Source organism: Phacochoerus africanus, chromosome 10 (genome assembly GCF_016906955.1).
Source record: "Phacochoerus africanus isolate WHEZ1 chromosome 10, ROS_Pafr_v1, whole genome shotgun sequence".
Classification (NCBI taxonomy): domain Eukaryota; kingdom Metazoa; phylum Chordata; class Mammalia; order Artiodactyla; family Suidae; genus Phacochoerus; species Phacochoerus africanus.
Window position 1 is genome coordinate 42,739,834 of NC_062553.1, and position 24,162 is coordinate 42,763,995.

Here is a 24,162-nt window from a genome sequence, read left to right on the forward strand (position 1 = left end):
CTCCCTCCCCCTCCCATTAGGCAGCCACAAGTCTCTTCTCTAAGTCCATGATTTTCTTTTCTAAGGAGATGTTCATTTGTGCTGGATATTAGATTCCAGTTATAAGTGATATCATATGGTATTTGTCTTTGTCTTCCTGGCTCATTTCACTCAGTATGTGATTCTCTAGCTCCATCCATGTTGCTGCAAATGGCATTATGTCATTCTTTTTTATGGCTGAGTAGTATTCCATTGTGTATATATATTAAGTGGTTCTTTTTAAGCATTGCATATGTGGGCCTTTTTTTCCCTAATACATTCCATCATTCTGTGTCTTTTGATTAGCACATTTCATTTAAAGTATTTATAGGTATGTACCTGTTGCCATATTGTTAGTTTTTTCCTGGTTATTTTTCTAGTTCTTATTTCTTCCTATCTTCTTTTGATCTTTTCCCTTGTGATTTGATTACTGTCTTCTTCTTGTTCTTGTTTTTCTTCAGTGGTTGCACCCATGGCATGTGGAAATTCCTGGGCCAGGTATTGAATCCAAGCTGCAGCTGTGACCTTTGCCTCAGCTGCCAAAACCCTGGATCCTTAATCCACTTTTCCCAGCCAGGGATAGAACCCCTGCTGCTACAGAGACAATGCCAGTTTCTTAACCCACTGCACTGCAGAAGGAACTCATGATGACTGCCTTTACCATTATGTTTGTTTTTATTTTCTTTTTTTGCATATTTATCAATTATAATTTGGATGTGATTATCATGAATTCATATCATTGAAATTTTAGAAAGCACAAATGCAAGTAATGACAGTGGAAATTCAAGGATAGGGAAAGATTGCCTATGTTAATACTTGTCTCAAAATCCTAAACACGTTGTTTGGAATAATACTCTCCAAGTGGTAGTAAAATGCACGAGTATTTTATATTAAAATTATTTTTTCTGATTGTTTTGAATTACTACTAGTATTTATCTCTTCATCTAGAATCTAAGTTTCATGAGAGGAAAGATGGTGATTCTTTTTACTGTCTCATTAAATTCTTAATATTTAATATAGTGCTTGCCATATTATAGGCATTAAGCAAATATTTGTTGAATAAATAAATAAATGGAATAAATGAATAACTAAACTATAGGGTTTATGCCTTTTGGTTTGAAAATGATAAAAGTTATTATGAAGGATTCCTTATTCCCTTGGAATTCATACACAACTAATAGACATATGATTGTGTAAAAATGATTTTAAAAATTTATTAGATCCCTGTGGAAATTTTTCCTGCAATTTCTTTTTAACTTTTGATTATGCCCCTCTAAGCAATGTCCAGTAAATATTGTTTTAAGATAGGTTTCCATATTTAAGCCTCATTATCTATATCCTTTCACTATTTGTCTTTTTTACCTTTTGTCTTTTTAGGGCCCCAACCATGGCATATGGAGGTTCCCAGGCTAGGGGTCAAATCAGAGCTGTAGCTGCTGGCCTACACCACAGCCACAGCAACATGGGATCCGAGCCATTTCTGTGATCTACACCACAGCTCACAGCTATACCAAATCCTTAACCCACTGAGCAAGGTGAGAGATCGAATTTGTGTCTTCAGGGATACAAGTTGGGTTCATTAACCACTGAGCCATGATGGGAACTCCCACTTACTTGTCTCTTATGGGTGATTCTCCCTGCCACTTCAACCTTGTCCCTACTATTTTAGCAGTTGGCTCTCATTTTTGGGAGACATCCATTTTTTTACATACCCCGAAAACCATCATGAGGGAATATAGATGCACTTTACATTTTGACTGAAAAATTATTATCTAAATCTCTATAGTTACTCTTTAAAAAATTCCCAAGAGAGGGACTTCTTGTCTTTGGCTCAGCAGGGTAAGAACATGACATAGTGTATGTGAGGATGCAGGTTTGATCCCTTGCCTTTCTCAGTGGGCTAGAGATCCAATGTTGCCACCAGTTGCGGCATAGTTTGCAGAGGCAGCTCAGATCTGGTGTTGCTGGGCTCTGGTTTAGGCCTGCAGTTGAAGCTCTGATTCAACCCCTAGCCCGGGAACTTCCATATGCTGCAGGTGGGGCTGTAAAAAGGAAAAAAAAAAAAAGAGAAGAAGCAGCATATAGTGACCCAGAAGCAAAAATCTGGAAAACATTATGCTCATGATGGGGCAGAACACACACAAAACCTTAATTAAAAATAAAAATGAAGCTGAAAAACCTTATAATAATTTCCTGAGAGCTTTTTATGGATATGAAATTTGTCAGTCCTTAATTTGTTGTATAGTTAAATATTATGATTAATATAATCATACTATAATATTTAATAGAAGAGGCATTCTTAGACCTGCTTTTTAAAATGTAATTTACAAAATACACTGAAGTGTGGAGCGCTCTCGTTTGAAATAATGTATAGCAGTTTGAATAAATTTAGTTGCTATATTTATTTCAGATGCAAGAATGTTCTAAAAATTTGACAGCTGGGCAAAAATGAAATAATGTGTAACTAATTTTCTTGCTATAGAGAAAATATACAAGTAGATGGAGCAGAATAAGGGCAGAGGAACTGATGAGCCATTTTCTTGTATTCGTATAGAAACAGCACATAATAAGAAAAATAATTTCATTACTTAACACCTCCATACTGGAAGCAAAAGCAAGACCCAACTGCTAGGGCCTTCTATCTATGTTTTATGCTGTATGTTAGTGTTTAAGTCTTCTGTCTTCATAGGCTTTAATGCAAATATATTTCTACTCAAAAACCTTCTAAAGTTATAAGTTGAGATTTACTGCATTGATTTTTTTATTCAAATATTAGATGAGAGGGAAATAATATATGAGACATGCTCAGGGTCCTACGCACTCTTTGGAATCACCATGATTTCTGAACCATGTAGGTGCATGTAGGTGTCATGGTATTGACTAGAATTACATGGTAAACCTGAATTCAGGCTGAATACCTTGGTGGGGACTGAAAAGTAGTCAGGTTAAAGGTGGACAATTTAAAAAGCACAATTTAAAAGACAATTTGGAGACTAATAATATTTATAATGTATAGGTGCCAGCCTTTCCATCATTTTCTAAGCTAATGACAAAATCTATTTTATAACAATAGCACTAAAAGACTAAAAGTTAAATATACATTGGCAACCATTTACTATGCACTGAAGTTAAAAAAAATTCAATTCATTCATAGGCCATCATTTTTTCTTTTTGATAAGTTCATATTTTTTCTTATAAAACAGAAAGCATCACTGCAGTTCAAGTTATAGGTCTTTATATGGTAATTATTTTTCCTATTTTCCTCCTCCCATGCTGGATTTAACAAGTACTATTAAATGTTTTCCTTTATCCAAAATATTCTCACTAAATAAAATTGTTGTTAAATAAAATTTCCAAACATTTTGATAATTGCCTTAAGTAAAAGTTATTTTTAATATTGCACATGGCTATAGTTTACAAAATCTAAACAGATGTTTTAAAACCAAAATTTAAGGTTTCTTTCAAAATATTTTATCTTTGTAAAGAATAATAATTAGACGGTTTTAGAGATTTTTCTATGTGAGAATAAAATTTCATTACTTGAAGCTTACCATGAAAAATATAGTAATAAAAATAAAAGAGACCAAGATACTTTAAAAAAGTAGACATAATTTGAATCTAATACAATGGTATGCAAAAATTAGTCCTAGATAACAAAACTCAGACAATACAGGCAAGGGACATTTGCAGACTCTGGAAATAGAATTGCAGTTTCCCATGCATTTCTTTAAAAATCTTGTTTTGTGCAGTTGTGTTAAGTCATGATCTCCTAAATAAAGTAGATTAAAATTCAAATTTGCCTTTAAAAATAATTTAATAAAATCATATTAAATGGGAGCAGGGTTTTTTTTTTTTTTTGGTATGTGTCGAGTCAGTGAAGAATGTATAGGAGTTAGGACTTTGGCAAACAGAGAACACAACCAAGACTAATGGAGGAGTTGATGTCGGGATTGAAAATAAATTTACAAAACTAATAAAATGTCTAGAACAGTAACAAACAATTATTAACAAAATAACAGTGAAACTACCTGTATTTGAATTTAACAACACACACAAGTCAAAGTGGAATTAATATAAAAGTAATATGCAGTGAGCTGATATCTGACGTAAGGTACAATAAAAATTAATATACCCACTGAAGACCTAAGTTCTGATAACAACTCTCTGGTATGCCTTCTAAACACTTCTCAATTGTGTCAAAAATATCAACCCAAACATCCACAATATTTCTAAAAGGAGAATCTCTCCTACCATACCAGATAAAATAATTTAATATATTTATGTTAATAAGAGGCTCACAGTTACTAACTCCAAAATTCAGAGTAGGCTTTTTTTTTTTTTAGTTTATAGCATTATGGTTCTTAAAGTATCTACAGTTGGTATTTGAATTGTCATGCTAGTACTGAAAGGAACAATGTCTATCTTGAAAGTTTTACTCTAATTCACCTCTAAAACTGACTTTAAGTGAAGTTTCATCATAAAAATATACCTACATAAAAAAATCAATATTGATTCTATTACATTTTGTAGAACAAGCAGATTTTTGTATCAGATAATCTGGGTTTAAACACTATAACCCTGGGAAATTTATATACCTTCTTTGAGCCTCAGTTCATAAATTACAAAATGAGACCATTACCACGGTTTTTCAAGGGTGGTATAAAAGTTTAAAACTAGTATACTGGACTGGGCACAGTGAAGTGCCTTAGGTGTTAATGGTTTTTATTCCTCTCATTCCCAGTATTTTGGCTAATTGAAGATTAGTGAAAAAGATATAGGAGAAGTTACCAGAATAAATCAGCTCCACTAAAAATCTCATTATATTGCAAGCATCAGTTATGCATTCCCAAAGTAAGATTTAATAAGATCAAAAGATTGGTTTTAAAAATGTATTTACATAAGCAAGAAAAGATTTTTCAAGGTGACGGATGATAAGAAAACAAGCTAAATCTGTGTATAGTTTAATTTTGTAAAATAAAGAAAAATTCTCAATTTTATTAAATGTTGAATGTTCATGGACAGGTAACAGAACCAAACCTACTTCATATAGCAATCTATACCAACATCAGCATCCAAAAATATCAAAATAGAGTTTCTCTAAATGAAGGCGCCTTTTTTAAAATGGAGTTGATAATAATTAAAAGTTCCCATTATTTGTCCATGAAACATCCTAAGGAAGGTGCTACTTCAAACAGGATTCTAGTAGAACTTGGCACATAAATTTAAATTTTTTAACCACCCACAACTTTTCACCTTCTTATAGCTTCACTCACTCAATCTCACATATACATACATTAATATATATTATATAAAAAAAACACAGCAGCTGGCTTTAAAGCGGAAAATTCATTTTCTACAATAAAAGCAGGTCACCATATTTATATCCAATGCTCTCAGCCACAGAAATGGAAATGAATTTTCCTCGTAGAGATGCTAATTACCACACACTATTATGTTCAGCTTTTCAAAAGGTATGTCTCTTAGGAGGATCTGTTTGATCATGTGAAAGAATTCTAAGGCATTATAAGCAGTTGTTCAACAGGACAAGTGCTGCCCTTGCAATGATATACTCTTGATACATGTAACAAGTCTTAAGTCTTCAAGTGCTACCAGCCAGAGATGTTCATAGCCTACAGGTTGGCTCAAAGGTCAAAAACTTTGTTTAAAAAAAAGAAATGTTTATGGAATAGCACCATAGAAAGTTTTTCAAAAACAAATCCCTTTTTTTTTTCAACATTGCTTTTTAGGGCCACACCCATGGCATATGGAGGTTCCCAGGCTAGGGGTCAAATCGGAACTACAGCTGCTGGCCTACACCACAGCCAAAGCAATGCAGGATCTGAGCCGCATCTGCAAACTGCACCACAGCTCATGGCACTGCTGGATCTTTAACCCACTGAGCAAGGTCAGGGATCGAACCTGCAACCTCATGGTTACTAGTCAGATTGGTTTCCGCTGTGCCACAATGCGAACTCCCAACACTGCATATTTAAAAAACTGATTCCTAGGAAGAGAAAGAAAGAGATCTTTCAGTTCTTACAAGGCCTACTGCCAATTCATTTCATTTCATTTTTTAGAGAATACAACATTTACCATGAAAATATCAATAATAACAATGATAAAAGATCAACAATAAAAGAAACAATAGCAGCAGTGGAACTTGAGTATGAACCATCTAGGCAGTCACTTAGAAGAATCCTGTTCACACCGGTTGGGAGTTTTTTCATCAAGTTCATAAGATATCACGTGGCTTCCTGGATTTGGTGTGAAAAGGCAGCACTTTCACTGAAAGAACTGAGTTTACCAATTAACTGTGCATTTTCCAGCACTTAAATAAATGATGTCTATAGAGTGAACTGCAATAGACACTATTGACATTTCAAACTGGTTGAAATCTCAGTAAAACGAAGTGGTCTCAAGATCCTTTACATTTCAAAGAGGTTAATTTAGCCTGCAAGTAAAAACAATGAAGCTGAAATATTCCAGTTTACAAACATTGGACACACCCACATTTAAAGTATAAACAACTCTCAAAAGACTCCCATTTCACAAGACCTTAAATGGATCTGGTTTACATTGTCTTCAAGATACAAAGTCAAAGCGATTATCCTAAGGTATGGGGAGAGGGTTTTCCAGTTTTTCACCTGCAAGATAATTTTATTTCTTCCATATACTGAAAAATTGTCAAAAAGAACACTCTGCAGGGTCACAGACCCTGAGCGGAACTGTCTGAATTGTGAAGCATCTGTGTTGAGCTGTGAAGAAAAGATTGTGAAGTCTTCACTGAAGCATGAGATGCTTTCACAAGCTTTATTTGTATTTATACCATCAAGAACAGAGTTCAGATATCCTGGCAATGCTGATCACGGTTAGCAGGAAACTTCTCTTTTGATACAGAGATAATTCTGGTCTTGTAGTTTTCTTCTGTTCAAATTCATTATATAAAACATTTGTGCTAAAATCTTCATTTAAAAAAGAAATACATCTTCTCTCCATTATGCACATCTCTTTATGTTCTGATGGAGGTTTTGGTGTTATTTTTTGGTATGCGTAGTATCTGGATAGCTGATGCTTTTGTATCTTATATGAAATCCTTTCTTGCTGATTGTGTCATCAGTGTGAAAATGAATTAAAACAGTATCACCAATTGAATTGATCTCTTCTGGTGGCTGAAGACAAAAACAAACAAAGCAAATAAACAAACAATAATGAATTCTTCTTCAATGCAATTCATGTTTGGAAATTTTTTGGTATATAATTTCATCCTCCCAACAACTTTGAAAAGTGGATAACAGTGACTTTATTTTACAGATGAAAAAACTTGAGTTTCAGAGAAGAGATGACATGCTCAAGATCACAAGGCTCATCAGGGATGGACCTGAGCTTTGAATACACTGTTTCCAAGCTCTGGAACTTGGTGTTTTTTTCCCAAAATTTTAAACCAATTTCCTTGGCTTTTACAAGTAAATCAAATGAGGTTGAAAGGAAAGGGGGGCATTAAATCTGTTTTTGAAGCTGCTCTGAGGCAGAGCCACTTACAGAATCCAAATCATCCATTCCTTGTTTTAATACTCTAAGTACCAAGGAGCATATTTGTTTCATTTCAATTTTTATTTGTTCAATATTACTTAAGCTCAGTGTTATTTAGGCAATAGATACTGGTAGCCGTTTCAAAAATGGGACTAATATATTCAGGACAAAATATGTACTCAGAAGTATAGTCAGCATGCATGAGATCCTCGGGGAAAAAAGCACTGAGAAAGCCTTAAGGTTTTTTCCTATTTCTCACAGGGATACTCTCTGACTTGTGATACACAGCAGTGGAACAGCATTCAACAATATTGGCTAAACCTCCACACTGATGGTGGACCCTACCACTTATCAAATATATTGTTGATGGGACTGCCAATTTAAATAGTGTGCATATTGTTTTTCTCGTATCTTTTAATTTAGGAAGCTTACGAAATTATCAAAGGTGTGTATTTAAGCGTATTGTTTGCAGATAAAATATTTAAATAGTTATTGCACAATAAAAATATGAATTTTAAAAGTTAGGATGTGCATAGTAACAAGAAATTATAGCTACTAAATTAATTTGTCTTATTCGATATTATCAAGCAAATTCACTAGATAGGGAAAAAATGAGGGAAGATGAGGTGTGCCATAATTTTCAAATCATTAATAATATGAAGTGCTATTTTTTATAAAAAGCATTGTTGATTGTACACATCATATATCAATAACCAATTGACTGACATTTTTATCAGATCTATGGTATCCTGTTGGTACTGTATTTACCCCTGATCCACAGAATCGACCAAGACCCACTGCTGTTGAATTGAGACCGTCAAAGAGCTCAACATAGTCATAGCCACAGTCAGCTTCTTCTTCCACTTCAAAAATCTGGAAGGATAACTCGAGTCGAGAGCCCCGTTCTGACACTAACACCCATTCACAGTCAACTTGTCCTGGGTAGTTGTTGTCACCAAACTGAGCATGAGAATACAGATCTCCTGGTTTTGATTCTGCTTTCAGTCTGCCACCACATTCTGCCCAGGAAAGAAAAATAATAAGTGAGCTCAATGAGCTTTAACAATTCCAACTTCACTTTCAATATAGTCTAACCTCTCTCTGTCTTCCGTATTCTTTTCCACCATAAGTCATATTTCCCATATTTGAAGATTAAGATGGTGAAATGGGTTCTGCAATAGGTCCTAGAGAGGCTGCTGGGATGGAATCTCAGCTCCGATACATACAGTTACCTATAGTGACTTTGGCTAAGTAACCTCACTCCTCTGATCTGTAGGGTAATGTGGTCAAGAGTAAAATGCAATTGATAATAATAGTATCCATCTTAGTGGGTTTTGAGAATTTAATTAATACATGGAAATAAAACAGTACCTGCCATAGAGAAACTTGCAACAAGTATTTTTATTATACATTTCATATTGTTTTCAGTCTAAAACAACTGTTTTCACGGAAAAAAAAAGGTCAGTGTCTTAAATCAAGTGTAATCTTAGCAATTTAAGAACCTGGGTTCCAAAGAAATAAGAAATAACTTAGACATCAACAAAATCCTGTATGTGTCTGTGTGTCATATAGAACTCTTCACATAGAATATACAGACCAGTATTACTTAACTTAGGTAGAAATAATTATCTAAATTTGTTGGGGAAAACATAAACAAATCATTAATTGTAGTTACTTTTGTAGTTCCAGAACTTAGTTATATTTTGTGTTTTTAATAACAAAAAAAATTGTATTTATTTATTTATTTTTGGCTGCACCTGACGCTTGTGGAAGTTCCCAGGCAAGGGATGGCACCTGCGCCACAGTAGTGACCCAAGCAGCTACAGCGACAATGACAGATCCTTATTAACCCACTGTGCCACTAGAGAACACCCCACAAATTTTAAGTGCTCTTTTTATAGCTTCTTTTTAAAGAGCTATTAATAAACATATGCTTTGTTAGTTACTACTTTTATAAGTAAATACACCAAAGAAATAAATAAGACCGCATAAAAATTTGCAGTTAGTATAATTTAGAGAATAAAGGTTTTCAAACTTTTCTCAGGAACTCTCTGTAGTCTGAACTCCCCAATCTTATTTTATTTTTTATTATTATATTTTTTTCTTCTTAAGGCCACACCTGTGGCATATTGAATTTCTCAGGCTGAGGGTTGAATGCTAGCTTCAGCTGCTGGCCTACACCACAGCTACGGTAACATCAAATCCTTCACCTACTGAGAAAGGCCAGGGATCAAACACTATGTCAGGTTCTTAACCTGTTGAGCCACAATGGAAACTCCTTTACTTTATATTGATTAGGGATTAAATAAAAATAGAGAAAGTCTGCAATGTCCCCTCCAATCAAATCCATATGCAAACATATGGCTGTGGGTAAGGAGAAAATAGAAAGTGATACGAAAAGTGTCAGGAAAAAGTAGAGTTTCTTTCGGCCCTTATTTGCCAATGACTAAGGTTCTTGGGAAGTAGTAATTTCAGTACTAAAATCAGGAAAGTCCCAAGAAAACTGGGATGAGTGGGGAAGGAACAAAAATAAAAATTCAGTGTGGAAAGATATGGGCAGTTAAGCAAATAGTTATCAAAACACAACTGTAGCCCTGATGTGGTCACCTGTGATAGAAGAGGCTTGGCAGAACCCTATGAGGGTGGATGAGGACAGCTAACATTCCTACTTGGATTTTTCAGATTTTAAAAAATCTGAAAATGGTTTACTTACATCGTGATTTCATGATTATAAATAACAAAATATTTCTCAGAGTTCCCGTCATGGCTCAGCAGAAACGAATCTGACTAGGATCCTTGAGGACACAGATTTGATCCTTGGCCTTGCTCCATGGATTAAGGATCCCAGTATTGCTGTGAGCTGTGGTGTAGGTTGCACACGCAGCTTGGATCTGGCATTGCTGTGGCTGTGGTGTACACTGGCAGCTATAGCTCTGATTCGACCCTTAGCTGGGAATCTTCATATGCCACAAGTGCAGCCCTAAAAAGACAAAACAAAAATAAACAAACAAAATATTTCTCAATCCCCAGGATGGAACACTGTTCAGCTGTGTCTGAACAGGCATAGGCTCAACCCAAACTCTGGGTACTGTCACAGACATTCAGAGACCTTTGTGTGACTAATATATGAGAGAACTTCTAAGTAGGGTTTCAATCGTGGAAATGGCTTCCCCATCATGTTACATGTAAATGTCCCTCTTTCTTCCAGATGGTAAGTGGGGAATCCTGCATCATCTGTTGATATAGCTGCCGCTATTACAAATGTAAACATGTGAAGGAACACATGCGCTTAGAACCCTTCTGGAGAGCTGGGAATCTAATCAGTCTTGAAAAATTGTCTCTTGGGTCCCACAGACTGGAAGCCAAGTATCCTTTCTTTCCCACCATGGTGCTTCTCTTATCCCAGTAATTCCAAGAATTGTCCTCTCCCTGTGACAGAACACCATACATAGCCACATGGCCTGGGTATCAATACTAACCTGTTCTTCATCAGCTGTGGGACTTTGTTCCCCACTTCATTCCCCAAATGGGGATCATACATAGTACTCACATCATAGGGTACAGATGAAGAGAATATAATACATGTAAAATTCTTGAAAGATACCTGGCATGTAGGAAAAGCTATATAATTGTACCGTATAATGTACTGCTATTATTTTCTAGTGAGAATATCCTAAATATCACTATCTATACTTCCAGGGATCCATTCAGGAATATAAAGAAAAGCCAGAAAAACTGAAAAACAATTTAAAGCAATTAAAACAATTTAATTAATCTGTTAAAAAGGAAGAGTCGGAGTTCCTGCTGTGTCACAATGGGACCAGAAGTGTCTCTACTACACTAGGACACAGGTTCGATCCCTGGCCAGGCACAGTGCATTAAGGATTTGGCATTGCTGTAGCTGTGGTGTAGTTTGCAGTTGTGGCTTGGATCTGATCCTTGGCCTGGGAACTCCATATTCCTTGGGGCAGCCAAAAATAAATAAATGAAGGATTATATTTTTGAAGGCCAGCAAAATAGTTTGTAAAAATATTTCTGAATTCAATACATAAATGTATAAACCAGTGTAATCTCAATTACATATATTAAAAAATTCTGATTCTCAGTGTTTGATATAATTGAATGATTTATTTTGTTTTCAACTGTCAGCACTTGTATTTCTTTTATTCCACAGCCCAGGAAGGGTAGACTGTGAAGTACAGAGAAGCACTGACTTCTTGTGCCTGTTTGACAGAAACAAATCAGCAACTGAGTGACCAGGATCTTGGGAGGGCAATTCTCTCAGCCCTGGCTCAGAACAGAAATCAAGAGGGAAATGCAGTATTTGAACAAAATGGGAAGAGATTTTGTAAATCCTTTGCGAATCTGAAAATGACATTTCTAAAAAAAAATGAAAGTAAAGAAAAAACAACAATCAAAAAACTATGACAAAAATTATTGCACTAAAATCTCATGAATGAATTTGCAGACTTTTATAGCAAGACAGATTTGAGTCTCAATAGTGCATGCATTGAGTTTGCCACTAGGTGTCACTATAAACTAGATGATTTCAGTAAATAGTTATCCTTAACTGATTTTTTTTTTAACTGAATCAAAAAAAGGACATTTGCTGGACATTTATGGACTATATTATTAAATTGGTTCCAAATAATAAAAAATTATTCTGCATTTTTGCCTAAAAAAATCCGTATTTTTTCCAAGTTATATTTTATTTCTTAAAGACATCCATTACAGCTGAAATCTATGAGTCAAATTAGGGATTAGGATTAGAGAAAAGATTGTGCTGCATACCAAATAAAAGAGGAAGAAATGAGGCTATGTAAAACAGAGTTAAATCCCAAATTTGATTTACAAAAATATATTAATGCAAAAATTAGCTAATCAGGTAGGATATTAGCAGAAACAAAATTTTGAATACCAAGCTACAGGACACTGTCACACAACATAAAAATCAAACTTAATGTTAATATGGAATACATTATATAAATGTTTAGAGATATTGCTTGGTCATACCACATTGAACATGAACCAGATCAAACTACTGCATTTCTTTCTAAACATTAGTCAGCTATAAAGAGATTTGGCAGGATGCTCTGTCGTTCTCAAGTATTTCACATGGTGCATCAGTGAGATTTCTTCTGATTCACTTGTCATTCTGTTACAGGATGCCCTGCACTCACTAGAAGAGAAACGTGGATCCTAGCAAAGAGAAGGATCCCCTAATTTACTGACCTGTAGAATGTGTGGCTTGAAAGCCTTTTCTTTGAACAGATGCATCAGAAACAAACCGAACAAACATCTTATTTCCCGTAGCCACAAGGGGCTCTGGTATCTTGTTCCCACATAGTCGTCCAAGAATGGGTGATTTTTCTGTTTCTCCATCAAATACTTCCAAGTGATCATAAGCACATTCTTGATGCTGCTCAATCTCAAACTCACTAAAGGCCTGTTAAAAAAAAAAGAAAAAAGGAAGAAAACAAAAAACACAAAACCACATATCACTCAAAATAGGTCCTATTTTGAGTATGATGTTCTATTGAACATCATAATAACTTTGAGCACTTAAACTAAATAGAAAACCCCATAAAGTAATTTAAAAAGCAGTTATTTTTGCAAAAATTAAATGCAGTGAATCCTAACAGAATACCTAAAACAAAGATTTTTTTCATTATATATTTCTTTATTCATATCTTACAACCTAAATTATTAGATAATACTAATATGACTTTAGGCTAGATTATTTTTAACTAATTTTTCAGAGAGATGGTACACTTATTGTAATATTTAGAGTCTTACAAAACTTATTAGTGTGTTTTTATGTGTAGGTGCTAGCAAATTCATAAAATAAAAATATTAAATATATAATATAATAGAAAGTTTAATATAACAGTGGAAGGTTTAATTGCGATTGACTGAAAATAACCATTGAACAAATTTTATAATTCCAGGTATTATAGATTATTTGCCATTGACAATTAAGGCTTTTTCCTTTCCTTAAAAACCATCATACATTTAAGAAATTAACCATTACTCCTACTTAAGTCCATGGAGCAAAGCTAAAGAAAAATAAAAGAGTGAAACCTAAGGAAATAAATAGTATGTTTGGAAATGAATTACATTTGCTACAATCCCTGTAGGATAAAATATTTACACATAAACATTTATATATGGGTTTTCTTTAATGCAGTTTTGTGAAGTGATCATAATTCACAATTTAAGACATATTTTTGTATTTTTGAAAAAGTGGCTAAGCCTCATCATTATCCCTTACTTCTGGCCACACTACCATCTGCTCTCACTTCTGACTTTGGAGGAGCAAGGGAAGAAATGAAGGAAGCAATTTATATTAATTAGGGAGTAAAAGAAAGGAGCAAAGAGACTAAAAAAAGAAGCAGGCTGACCACTCATGTCTCATTCCATTGTGCCCCACTTATAAGTAGAAATTAAAAAATTATAACCAATAAGCATTAGTGAGTCACTGTTTGTTATAATTATTATGGGTAAAAAGGAATATTCACTTCCTTCAACCAAAGTCACTGGATACTGCAAAAAAAAATTTAATACAGCGCAAAGATCTTACTGGAAACAAATACAATGCAGAAAAATATAGTGAGCAAGGAGAGTTCACCAGAGTTTATTTCATCTGAAGCACAACATTCAATCTACACCATCACTAAAGGGTTTGTCACTATTACTTTTTTTTTACTTTTTAGGGCTGCACCTGCAGCATATGGAGTTTCCCAGGCTAGGAGTTGAATCAGAGCTACAGCGGCCAGCCTAGACTACAGCCTCAGCAACTCTAAATTCAAGCTTCATCTGTAACCTACCCCACAGCTCACAGCAACACTGGATCCACAGTAGGCCTTACTTACTGACCAAGACCAGGGATCAAAACCACATCCTCATGGACACTAGCTGGATTCGTTTCTACTGAACCACAACAGGAACTCCTATCACTTATTAATTTCATAATCTAGTGGGAGAGAGTGAAGCAGAATAGATACACAGTGTATGGAATATAGAAGACCCTGAATGGATGTTGGCTGGATGTCTGGATAAATCTGTCCATCCATCTACCTACCTACCTAAACCTTGTTTATGGCCAATCTCATGGATGGAAACACAGTAGACATGGTAAATCAAAAATTCTTTTTTCTGCCTCTCATGAGCTGCTGCTCAGTCAGCTTCTATTATCTTTGTGTACACATAAACAGTCAATATCAGTTTGTAACAGTTAAGAAACCAGTAAGAGCAAATTGGCCTAAATGCACCCAGGTTTTTTTTTTTTAAATTAAATATGAAACCACAGTTCTGAATAATCAGACAAATAGTGTTTAAAGGGAAAAATAACAATATCTGAAAACCACTGCATGTTGAATGATCATTAGCATCATTCATCTATAAATATAGAAAGCAGACAAATCTACTGCATAAAAGAGAAACATTTTAAGAACGATGGGCATAAAGGCATTCTAAAGTGTATACTTTAAGTAAAAGTTAAAAATGGGATTATAATTTACAGACCACACATGTTCAGTTAATTGATTGGTCCGCTGAAAACTAAGTGAATGAGATAACTTCACTCTCTAATGAAATGCAGGATGTCTGGAATAAATCATGACATCTGTTTTATGGAATAGAGAAACACAACACAAGGTGGCACTGAGCTAGTGGTCTGGAGAGCCTGCTGACAACTGGCATGGAGCCAGCTGGCTCCAGCTTCTTATCAAATTACTAGTGGAATCAGAATGACTCTATAAGAGTGACATTAGGCAAAGTTTTTGTAGCTGACACTTTCTCGAGTAATGCAAATGACACTCATTCATTAAAGTGTTAATTACTTTTCCTCTTGAAATTAGTAGTAGTTTGTTAGGTCAGCTAATGATTGGTAGTCTTTTTGGTCCTTTTCCAGAAATCAGCATAAGGCAAAAGCTCCAACACATACAAGCAAAATGTTACAAATTCACATACCGAGATCTTATAAATTTTCCCTGTAATATCATAGAGACATCCACAGAGAGACACTTCCATTTATAGTGACTTTGCTTTAATAAAAATTATTTCTAGACCACAGAAAGGTATTAGAAGAATCCAAGGGAAAATGGAAAATCTGTTTGTTTTTGTTTTTGTTTTTTTTGGCTTTTTAGGGCCATACTCATGGCATATGGAAGTTCCCAGGCTAAGGGTCTAATCAGGGCTGCAGCTGCCAGCCTATGCCACAGCCACAGCAATGGAGGGTGTGAGCCACATTTGCGACCCACACCACTCATGGCAATGCCACATCCTTAACCCACTGAACATGGCCAGGGATAGAATCTGAATCCTCATGGATATTAGTTGTGTTCACTAATGCTATGCTACAATGGGAACTCACAGAAAATGGAAAATCTTTAAAAGCAGTTTTTAAAGTTCCCAAAGCTAAAGTGAGGTGCACAGTTTATTATTTTATTCTATCACACATTCTGGACCATGAATTTAATTATCAGTTAAGTCTCTCAGAACCAAGACAGGACAAGGCCAGGAATGAGAGGTCCTTGTCCTTATTTGTTCAGAATGTTATCCCTTTTCTAGCAGGAAGACTTTTGAAGTATCTTTTGACCAAGGTTTCTTTTACTTTATAGTTATTATCATGTAGTTGGCATCTTGGGAATAAACACACATGGACACACTAAAAACAAGGCAAACATATTAGTTTCCTACTGCTGCTCAAGCAAATTACCGCACACTAGTGGCTCAATACAATACACGTTTATTGTCCTAGAGCTTCAATTTATTTACAAGTCAGTGGTCTAAAATGGGCAAGGTAACACTGTGTTACTTCCAGAAGTCCTAGGTGTGAATATGTTTATTTGCATTCTTCCTGCTTCCAAAGGCTGCTCTCATTCCTTGGTTCATGTCCCTTTCCTCTATATTCAAAACCAATAGTATAGGGCCTTCTTTCTGAGCCCCTGCCTCCCTCTTGTAAGGATCCTTATAATTACTTCAAGCCCACCCAGATATACCAGGATAATCTTTCTGTTTTAAGACCCTTAATTTAGTCGCCACTCTATTTGTCATGTAAAATAATATGTCCAGATTCTAGGGATTAAGACTTGGTCATCTTTGCGGGGTGGAGAATGTTATTCTGCCTATCACAGAGAGTAAGGCCAAATGCTTTCACTCCGTGATTGTCAGGGGAAATGTGGACATATACTTATGACTACATGGCTTCAAACTCTTACCCTTGACTTTCTTTGCTCAGGTCAACAAAGTCCCACAGGGGAAATCTGGCCTGAAGCCTGTTTTTAGTAATTAAACTTTTACTGTTACACAACCATGTCAATTCATTTGTGTATTGTCTATGGCTGCTTTCACACTAAAATGGTAGGTTGTTGCATCACAGACCACTTAGTCTACAAAGTCTATAATATTTAATATCTGGCCCATTAAAGAAAGAGTTTTCTAAAAAGTAATCATTAGCTAAATTTGTTAGGATTGAATTTCAGGGAAATTAACTAAGATTATGAAGGAGAAAGACCCTTAGTTCACCTCCTTTCATGAGCACACCAAAATTATAACTATTTGCACAATAATCACCACTGAAAAATACTAGGACCTACCAAAAAAGATATTCTACAAGTAAAGACATAAAACAAAGAATTGCAATGAGACAGTAAGAGGGGCAGACTTGGTCAAGTCCCATGCCCCCAGGTGGGCAACACTCAAACTGGAGAATAATGATATTGCAGATGTTCTCCCACAGGAATGAGAGTTCTGAGCTCAATGTCAGGCTCTCCAGCATGGAAGTCTTGCACTGGGAAGATAAGCTCCTAGAGAATTTGGCTTTGAAGCTCAAAGGGCTTAATTATCAGAGTCCCACAGGACTGGAGGAAATAGACACTTCACTCTTAAGTGGCACATGCACAAATCTCACATGCACTGGGACTTTTATAGGAGCCTGTGCCAAACCTACCTGCTGGTCTTGAAGAGTCTCCCAGAGAGGCAGGTGAGGGGATGGTAGCTATACCTTGGGGACATACACACTGGTATGTTGATAAACCCCAGAAGAACTAAGTGAAGTAGAGATAGGCAATCTCTCTGAGAGAAGGTTTAGTGTGGTGACTGTAAAGATGATTAAAGAACTTGGGAGGAGAATGATGCACCAAGCAAGAAGTCAGAAGTTTTTAACAATAAGTTGGAAAATGTAAATAACAACTAAACAGAGATGAAAAATACTATAATTGAAATGAAAAGCACACTAGAAGGAATCAGCTGTAGACTAAATGATTGAGAAATGTTTAGTGAGCTGGAAACAGAAGTTGTGGAAATCACTGATGCTGAACAGAAAAAAGAGAAAAAAATGAAGAGATAAGGACAGTTTAAAAGGCCTCTGAGACAACATCACATGCACTAATATTCACATCATAGGGGCCCCAGGAGAGAAAGACAAAGGAGCTGATAATATATTTGAGCATGTATAGCTGAAAACTTCCCTAACCTGGGAAAGGAAGCAGCCATTCAAGTCCAGGAAGCACAGAGTGCCATATATGATTAACAAAAAGAGGAATGCACCAACACATATTGTAATTACAATGACAAAGAGATAGAGAGAATTAAAAGCAGCAAGGGAAATCAATAAATAAAATATGAGGGATCACATATAAAGCTGATTTTTTAGTAGAAAATCTGCAGACCAGAAGGGAGTGGTTTATTTAAAGTGATGAAAGGGAAAAACCTACAACCAAAAATACTCTACTCTGAAAGATTCTTGTTCAGATTTGATGCAGGGAGATCAAAAGCTTTAGAGAAAGCAAAAGCTTAGAGAATTCATCAGCATTAAACCAGTTTTGCAACAAATGTTAAAGAGACTTCATTAGGTGAAAAAGAAAAGACTACAACTAGAAACATGAAAATTATTAAAAAAAAAAACTCATCAGTAAAGGCAAACATCAAGTAAAGGTAGGAAAACATCCATGCACAAAGCTAGTAAGGAACTTAAAAGACAAAGTAGTAAAAACACAATAAGCAGTTAAGGTGTACATAAATTAATTAGATTAGATATAAATTATGATATCAAAAGCAGTAATTGTGTGGAGAGGAAAGTACATATTTAGAGATTTTAAAATGTATTTGAAATTAAGAGATCAGCAACTTAGAACAGATATATACATATATATATATATATGTAGATATCTCATAGTAACTACAAACCAAAAATCTATAATAGACACACACACAACAAAGAAAAAGGAACCCAAACATAACACTAAAGATAGTCATCAAATCACAAGAAACAAAAGAAAAAGAAAGGAAAAAAAACACCTACAAAAACAACCCCAAAACAGTTAACAAAATGAGAATAAGACCATACATATAAATAATTACCTTAAATTTAAATGGACTAAATGCTACAATCAAAAGACATAGATAGCTGAGTGGATACAAAAACAAGGTCTATATATTTGTTGCCTACAAGAGACTTGCTTCAGATCTAAAGACACACAGCTGGAAAGTGAGGGGATGGAAAAAAGTATTCCATGTAAATGAAAATAAAAAAAAATCTGGGATAGTGATACTAATATCAGCCAAAACTGACTTTAAAATAAAGATAGTTGTAAGAGACAAAGAGGGATACTATATAATGATCAGAAGATCAATCCAAGAAGATATAAAACTTGTGAGTATATAGGTACCCAACATAGGAGCACCTAAATATATAAAGCTAATATAAAGTGACATAAAGGGAGAAATTGACAGTAATACAATAATAGTAGGGGCCTTTAATACTCCACTTATATCAGTGGACAGATTATATACACAAAAAATCAATAAGGAAACACTGGCCTTAAATGACACAGTAGACCAGATGCTACTAAAACAATCAATGGATCACCAAAGATTGGATTTCAAATTGATAAGGATACACAAAAACTTAACCATGGTTGAATTACTCAATAAAAATAAAAATTAAAAAAAACACTACCATAATTATGATTTATATTATGATATCATACATCAATGTTTATTGGCATTTAATAAAGCACTGTGTCAAATACATTATACACAAAACTTGTGAATAAATAGCAGCTTAAAATTCCAGATGAAAAAATCAAGGCTTTAAAATGAGAAATATCTTTTTTTTTTTTGGTCTTTTTTGCCTTTTCTAGGTCCGCTCCTGTGGCATATGGAGGTTCCCAGGCTAGGGGTCTAATCAGAGCTGTAGCCTCCAGCCTACACCACAGCCACAGCAATACGGGATCCGAGCCACGTCTGCAACCTATACCACAGCTCACGGCAATGCCGGATCCTTAACCCATGGAGCAAGGTCAGGGACAGAACCCACAACCTCATGGTTCCTAGTCGGATTCGTTACCACTGAGCCATGAAGGGAACCCCTAAAATGAGAAATATCTTCCAAAGATAACACAACTAGTAAGTAGAAGTGCTAGGATCTAGACTTATCTCTTTGAGTTCAAAATATGTTTCTAATCCCTCCATATGTCTCTGTTGTGTATTTATTTTATTTAATCATTTTAACTGTCTTCCTAATAAGATTATTTTCCATTTAAATTACTGCATAAGTGTACACAGCAATTATGGATCTCTTTCCTTTCTGATGCAGGATGTTATAATGAAAAATAAGATTTTTTTACAGAGACAAAATGCTTGGCATATGCAGGCATTTATATGCTACTTTGCTGGGTATGATGACTTTTCTCTGTTAATATTAGTTACTGTTTTTATTTGTCCAAATTTGAATTTTAGCTAAGCCTTACATTAATCTATACATGTATTCTAGCAATGTATTTGATAACTTAATTTTCATGTGACATCAATTACATTAAACAATGTTAAATGGAAGAATTGACAGGAAACATTAATCAACTGGGAAACTAAAAAAATAAGATACTTAGACAATATGACTATATAAAATCTTCTTTCTCTCAGCCTAACTCTTCTCCTTCATTTTCTTCTTGCTCTAAAAATTTTTTTAATTATTATTTTTCCAGCACAATAGAAATAATTCTTGGGCTTGAAGGTGTTTAGACCTCTACTACCTTTATACACTTGCCAACTCATCTAAGTGTCCTGTGACTGTGTCCATATCTATAAGTGTTATTTATGACACCAACCTCATATAATATAAAGGATACCATTTTGAAACCATTGGAAACCATACACACTATCTTACTCCAAGTCAGTTTTAGGATGTACAAATGTGTCAAGCTACATTTTATTATTTGGAGAGCACTTTCCAGAAATGGAAAACTTAAGAATATTCACATTTTTATTTGAGAATTCCATATGAAAGTCACTATTTTAGAATTTTTTAAAGGATATTCCCAGGCTCTCTGGATCCTAGCTCTCCACCTTACTGCATTTATATGAATATGATGTTTCAATGTCTTATAAAGATCAGAGAAGGTATAAGAAAGAATATAGAAAATGTCAAGAACTGACATATTCACTCATAAGCACAATTCTACTTAATTTTCATATTTAGCTTTAATAGGAAATTCATGATATAAGGACAAAAATTAATAAGTTATGTTCATTAAGTAGCATATACATAATTTAAGTTGTATTCAAATTGCCATTTTATATTACTGGATAGAATTTACTATGGCATTAGAGAAAATTACCTTTAATTATTTCCTATTTATATACCAGGTGGTGAAAAAACTAGTCAGTAACTCATTTGTGTTATCTTTACTTCCCTGAATATGTGCAGTCTCATATACTTAAATGAATGTGTGGGATTCATATGGTTACATATTCTTTGCTACTCCTCCCACTGAGACATGAAGTCTAATACTCTTCCCCTTCAATCCTGGCCAGACTTTGTGATTTGCTTTACCAAGAAAATTAGTGGAAATAATGTTCAGGAGCTACTGGGATGTTCCCCTAGGCCTCTTAAAATACCCTCTTTGGGGGACCATTACTACCATGTAAAGAGTACAGTTCCCCTGAGACCACCATGCTGGAATGGTCATGTGTAGATGTTCTAGCTGTCCCAGCTGAGTCAGCTTTCCGGCCCTCCCTACCAAGGTGATAGACATACAGTTAAAACCAACCTGATCCTCCCAACCAGAACATGTCCCAGGTGAATACCTCAATCAATTACTTACCTCAATCAATGCCACGGGCAACAGAAGAACTGCCAACAGTATTCAAATCATGACTTTCTCTCCCCCAAATTATGGGCTTATAACATGGTGCTTATTTTAAGCCATGAAGCTTTGGGTTAGTTTAGTATGAAGCAGTAGATAAACAAGAATAGTTCATAAAAGAAGAATAATTGCATTTTAATGCCAAAGTCTTAAATTTCTATAAATCTATAATAAATTGACCACTGCTGATATTTCAGTCCTTAAACATAATTATTGTATAATAATACATACTAGATATGAATAACCACACTAAGAACTGAATATACTTATGATAAATGAAGAATGTTCATATCTCACTGGACATTGAATTTCATTACAGTACTATTATACCCCATAATGGCATGATGATCTAAATAACTTTAATACTTATAGTCCCACAAAAAAACTAAAATAATGGTTATTATAGACACAGTGAATGAGGCTTGCTTAGAACCATAAACTACTACTTGCATGTCACTCAACACAATTTTATACTAGATTAAAGGGATATTTGGGTTAGAAAGAACAATAAGACCCTCAAAGTTCATAAATAAGTTCTTTTAATATCTTATTAAGTTGTCTTCAGGAAAAATTTCCCTTTCTTTGCTTCTATATGAAAAGATAAAATATTTAGAATTTTTTTCTTATTTTTCCATGCAGCCTAAGGTCAGAAGAGTAGTCGTGAGTTGTAAAGAAAGGTCCACAGTGCACATGAGGACAAGTTTTTTCTTTGCTTTTCCTTTTCACCTTAGCCTATAAATAAACTAGCTTGGAACTAAGTATCTATCCAGCTCTTGATCTAATAGAATTAAGAGATTTTATAATTTCCAAGTTTCCCTGGAATCTATTCTCAAAATTAGTTTGGGTTCAAGTTCCTCCCTGAAAATTAAGTCTCCTAAAGAAGCCGAGAAACATACATTTATTTTAAATAAATTATCTTCTGGATGAAATATCCTATTTAACAAATGTCAAATTATTTGGGTAGGTGATTGAATTTTTTGAATATTACAAATAGTTTTGGCCAAATGTCCATTGGCTGATGTCTGCAATAGTGACTTCAGATTTAAAGTAGGTAAGATTCATTAACAGTTCTATTACAAAGCCAACATTACCAATGATAATGTCGAAACGGTAAGAGATAAAAATATAGAACTAAAATATCACTTGAAGTTAGTAGCTAATTTGTTACAAGACACTTTCTACTGATGCTGATTGTTAGTGATATTGTGAGTCAGGTTTAATATGAACATGGTTAATGAAATAACATGGTGGAATCAATATTATGCTCTGATTCAGAAAACTTGTCATGGCAAAATGTCTTTTAACAAATCTCCTAGGCAATTCTGATGCATAGTAATATTGAGAAAACCTAGCTTAGACTGTAGCTACTTCAACAAAGACCACAAAATCAAATACTTAAAAATCAATAGTTGCATTAGAGCTTTCATTTTACTTCTGAAAATTACCTTAGGATACTAGCAGGTATGACCATTTTGTGTGTGTGTGTGTGTGTAGTTTTATTTATTTATCTATTTTCTTATTGTTTTAGATGATTTTTATTTTTTACATTATAATTGGTTTACAGTGTTCTGTCAATTTTTACTGTACAGCAGTGATCCAATCACACAAATACATTCTTTTTTTCACATTATCCTCCATCATGTTCCATCATAAGAACCATTTTTGAACAAACTATCCTGATCCTCAGGTGGAATATTTACCTGTAATTTGTGAAGAAGTAGACTGTCCTAGAGTTGGAAGGGATGCTCAATAAGCTGAAAGGTATATAATTGAGAACAAATTATTGCCATTTTTCAAGTTGAGGTTATTAGGAGTTCCATTTCCCCTTGAACATAGAAAGTTGAAAAAAATACTGCTTCTACTCTACCAAGAAAACTCATGTAAACAAACAAACAAAAAATCATAACTTTGCTGAACACATCAAAGAGCCAAAGTCACTAGTCAACCAAATAGTATCAAATCCACTGACTCTCAGGCCCCACTGAGGAGAGATGAGACATGAACTCCTGCTACATTTAGAAGGTGACATACTACATTTAGAAGAGATGCTGTGTGGGGTTCCTGTCGTGGCGCAGTGGTTAACGAATCCAACTAGGAACCATGAAGTTGCAGGTTCGATCCCTGGCCTTGCTCAGTGGGTTAAGGATCCAGCAATGCCATGAGCTGTGCTGTAGGTCGCAGATGCGGCTTGGATCCTGCATTGCTGTGGTTCTGGTGTAGGCCAGTGGCTACAGCTCTGATTAGATCCCTAGCCTGGGAACCTCCATATGCCACAGGATTGGCCATAGAAAAAGCGAAAGACAAAAAAAGACAAAAAAAGAGAGAGAGAGAGAGAGAGAGATGTTGTGTGCCATATAACCAAGTAAGACACATTCAGCTACAATTGTAATGTATCAGTAAAGGTGTAGATTGGGGTAAGAGTATAGCACACTGGGAGCTGTAGACGCAGGAGTTTGTACCCACT

General features: G+C 34.9%; 1 protein-coding gene across 1 annotated transcript in view; it reads right to left on the bottom strand.

Annotated features, from left to right (window-relative positions):
* Positions 1–5,994: 5,994 nt before the first annotated feature.
* Positions 5,995–24,162, bottom strand: part of TLL1 (tolloid like 1) — a 172,485-nt gene continuing 154,317 nt past the window's right edge. The window contains exons 20-22 of the mRNA XM_047798099.1: positions 12,781–12,994; positions 8,317–8,567; positions 5,995–7,187 (exon numbers count right to left, since the gene is read on the bottom strand). Coding sequence (XP_047654055.1) covers positions 7,053–7,187; positions 8,317–8,567; positions 12,781–12,994 — 600 coding nt within the window. The 3' untranslated portion in view covers positions 5,995–7,052. The remainder of the gene's footprint in view (positions 7,188–8,316; positions 8,568–12,780; positions 12,995–24,162) is intronic.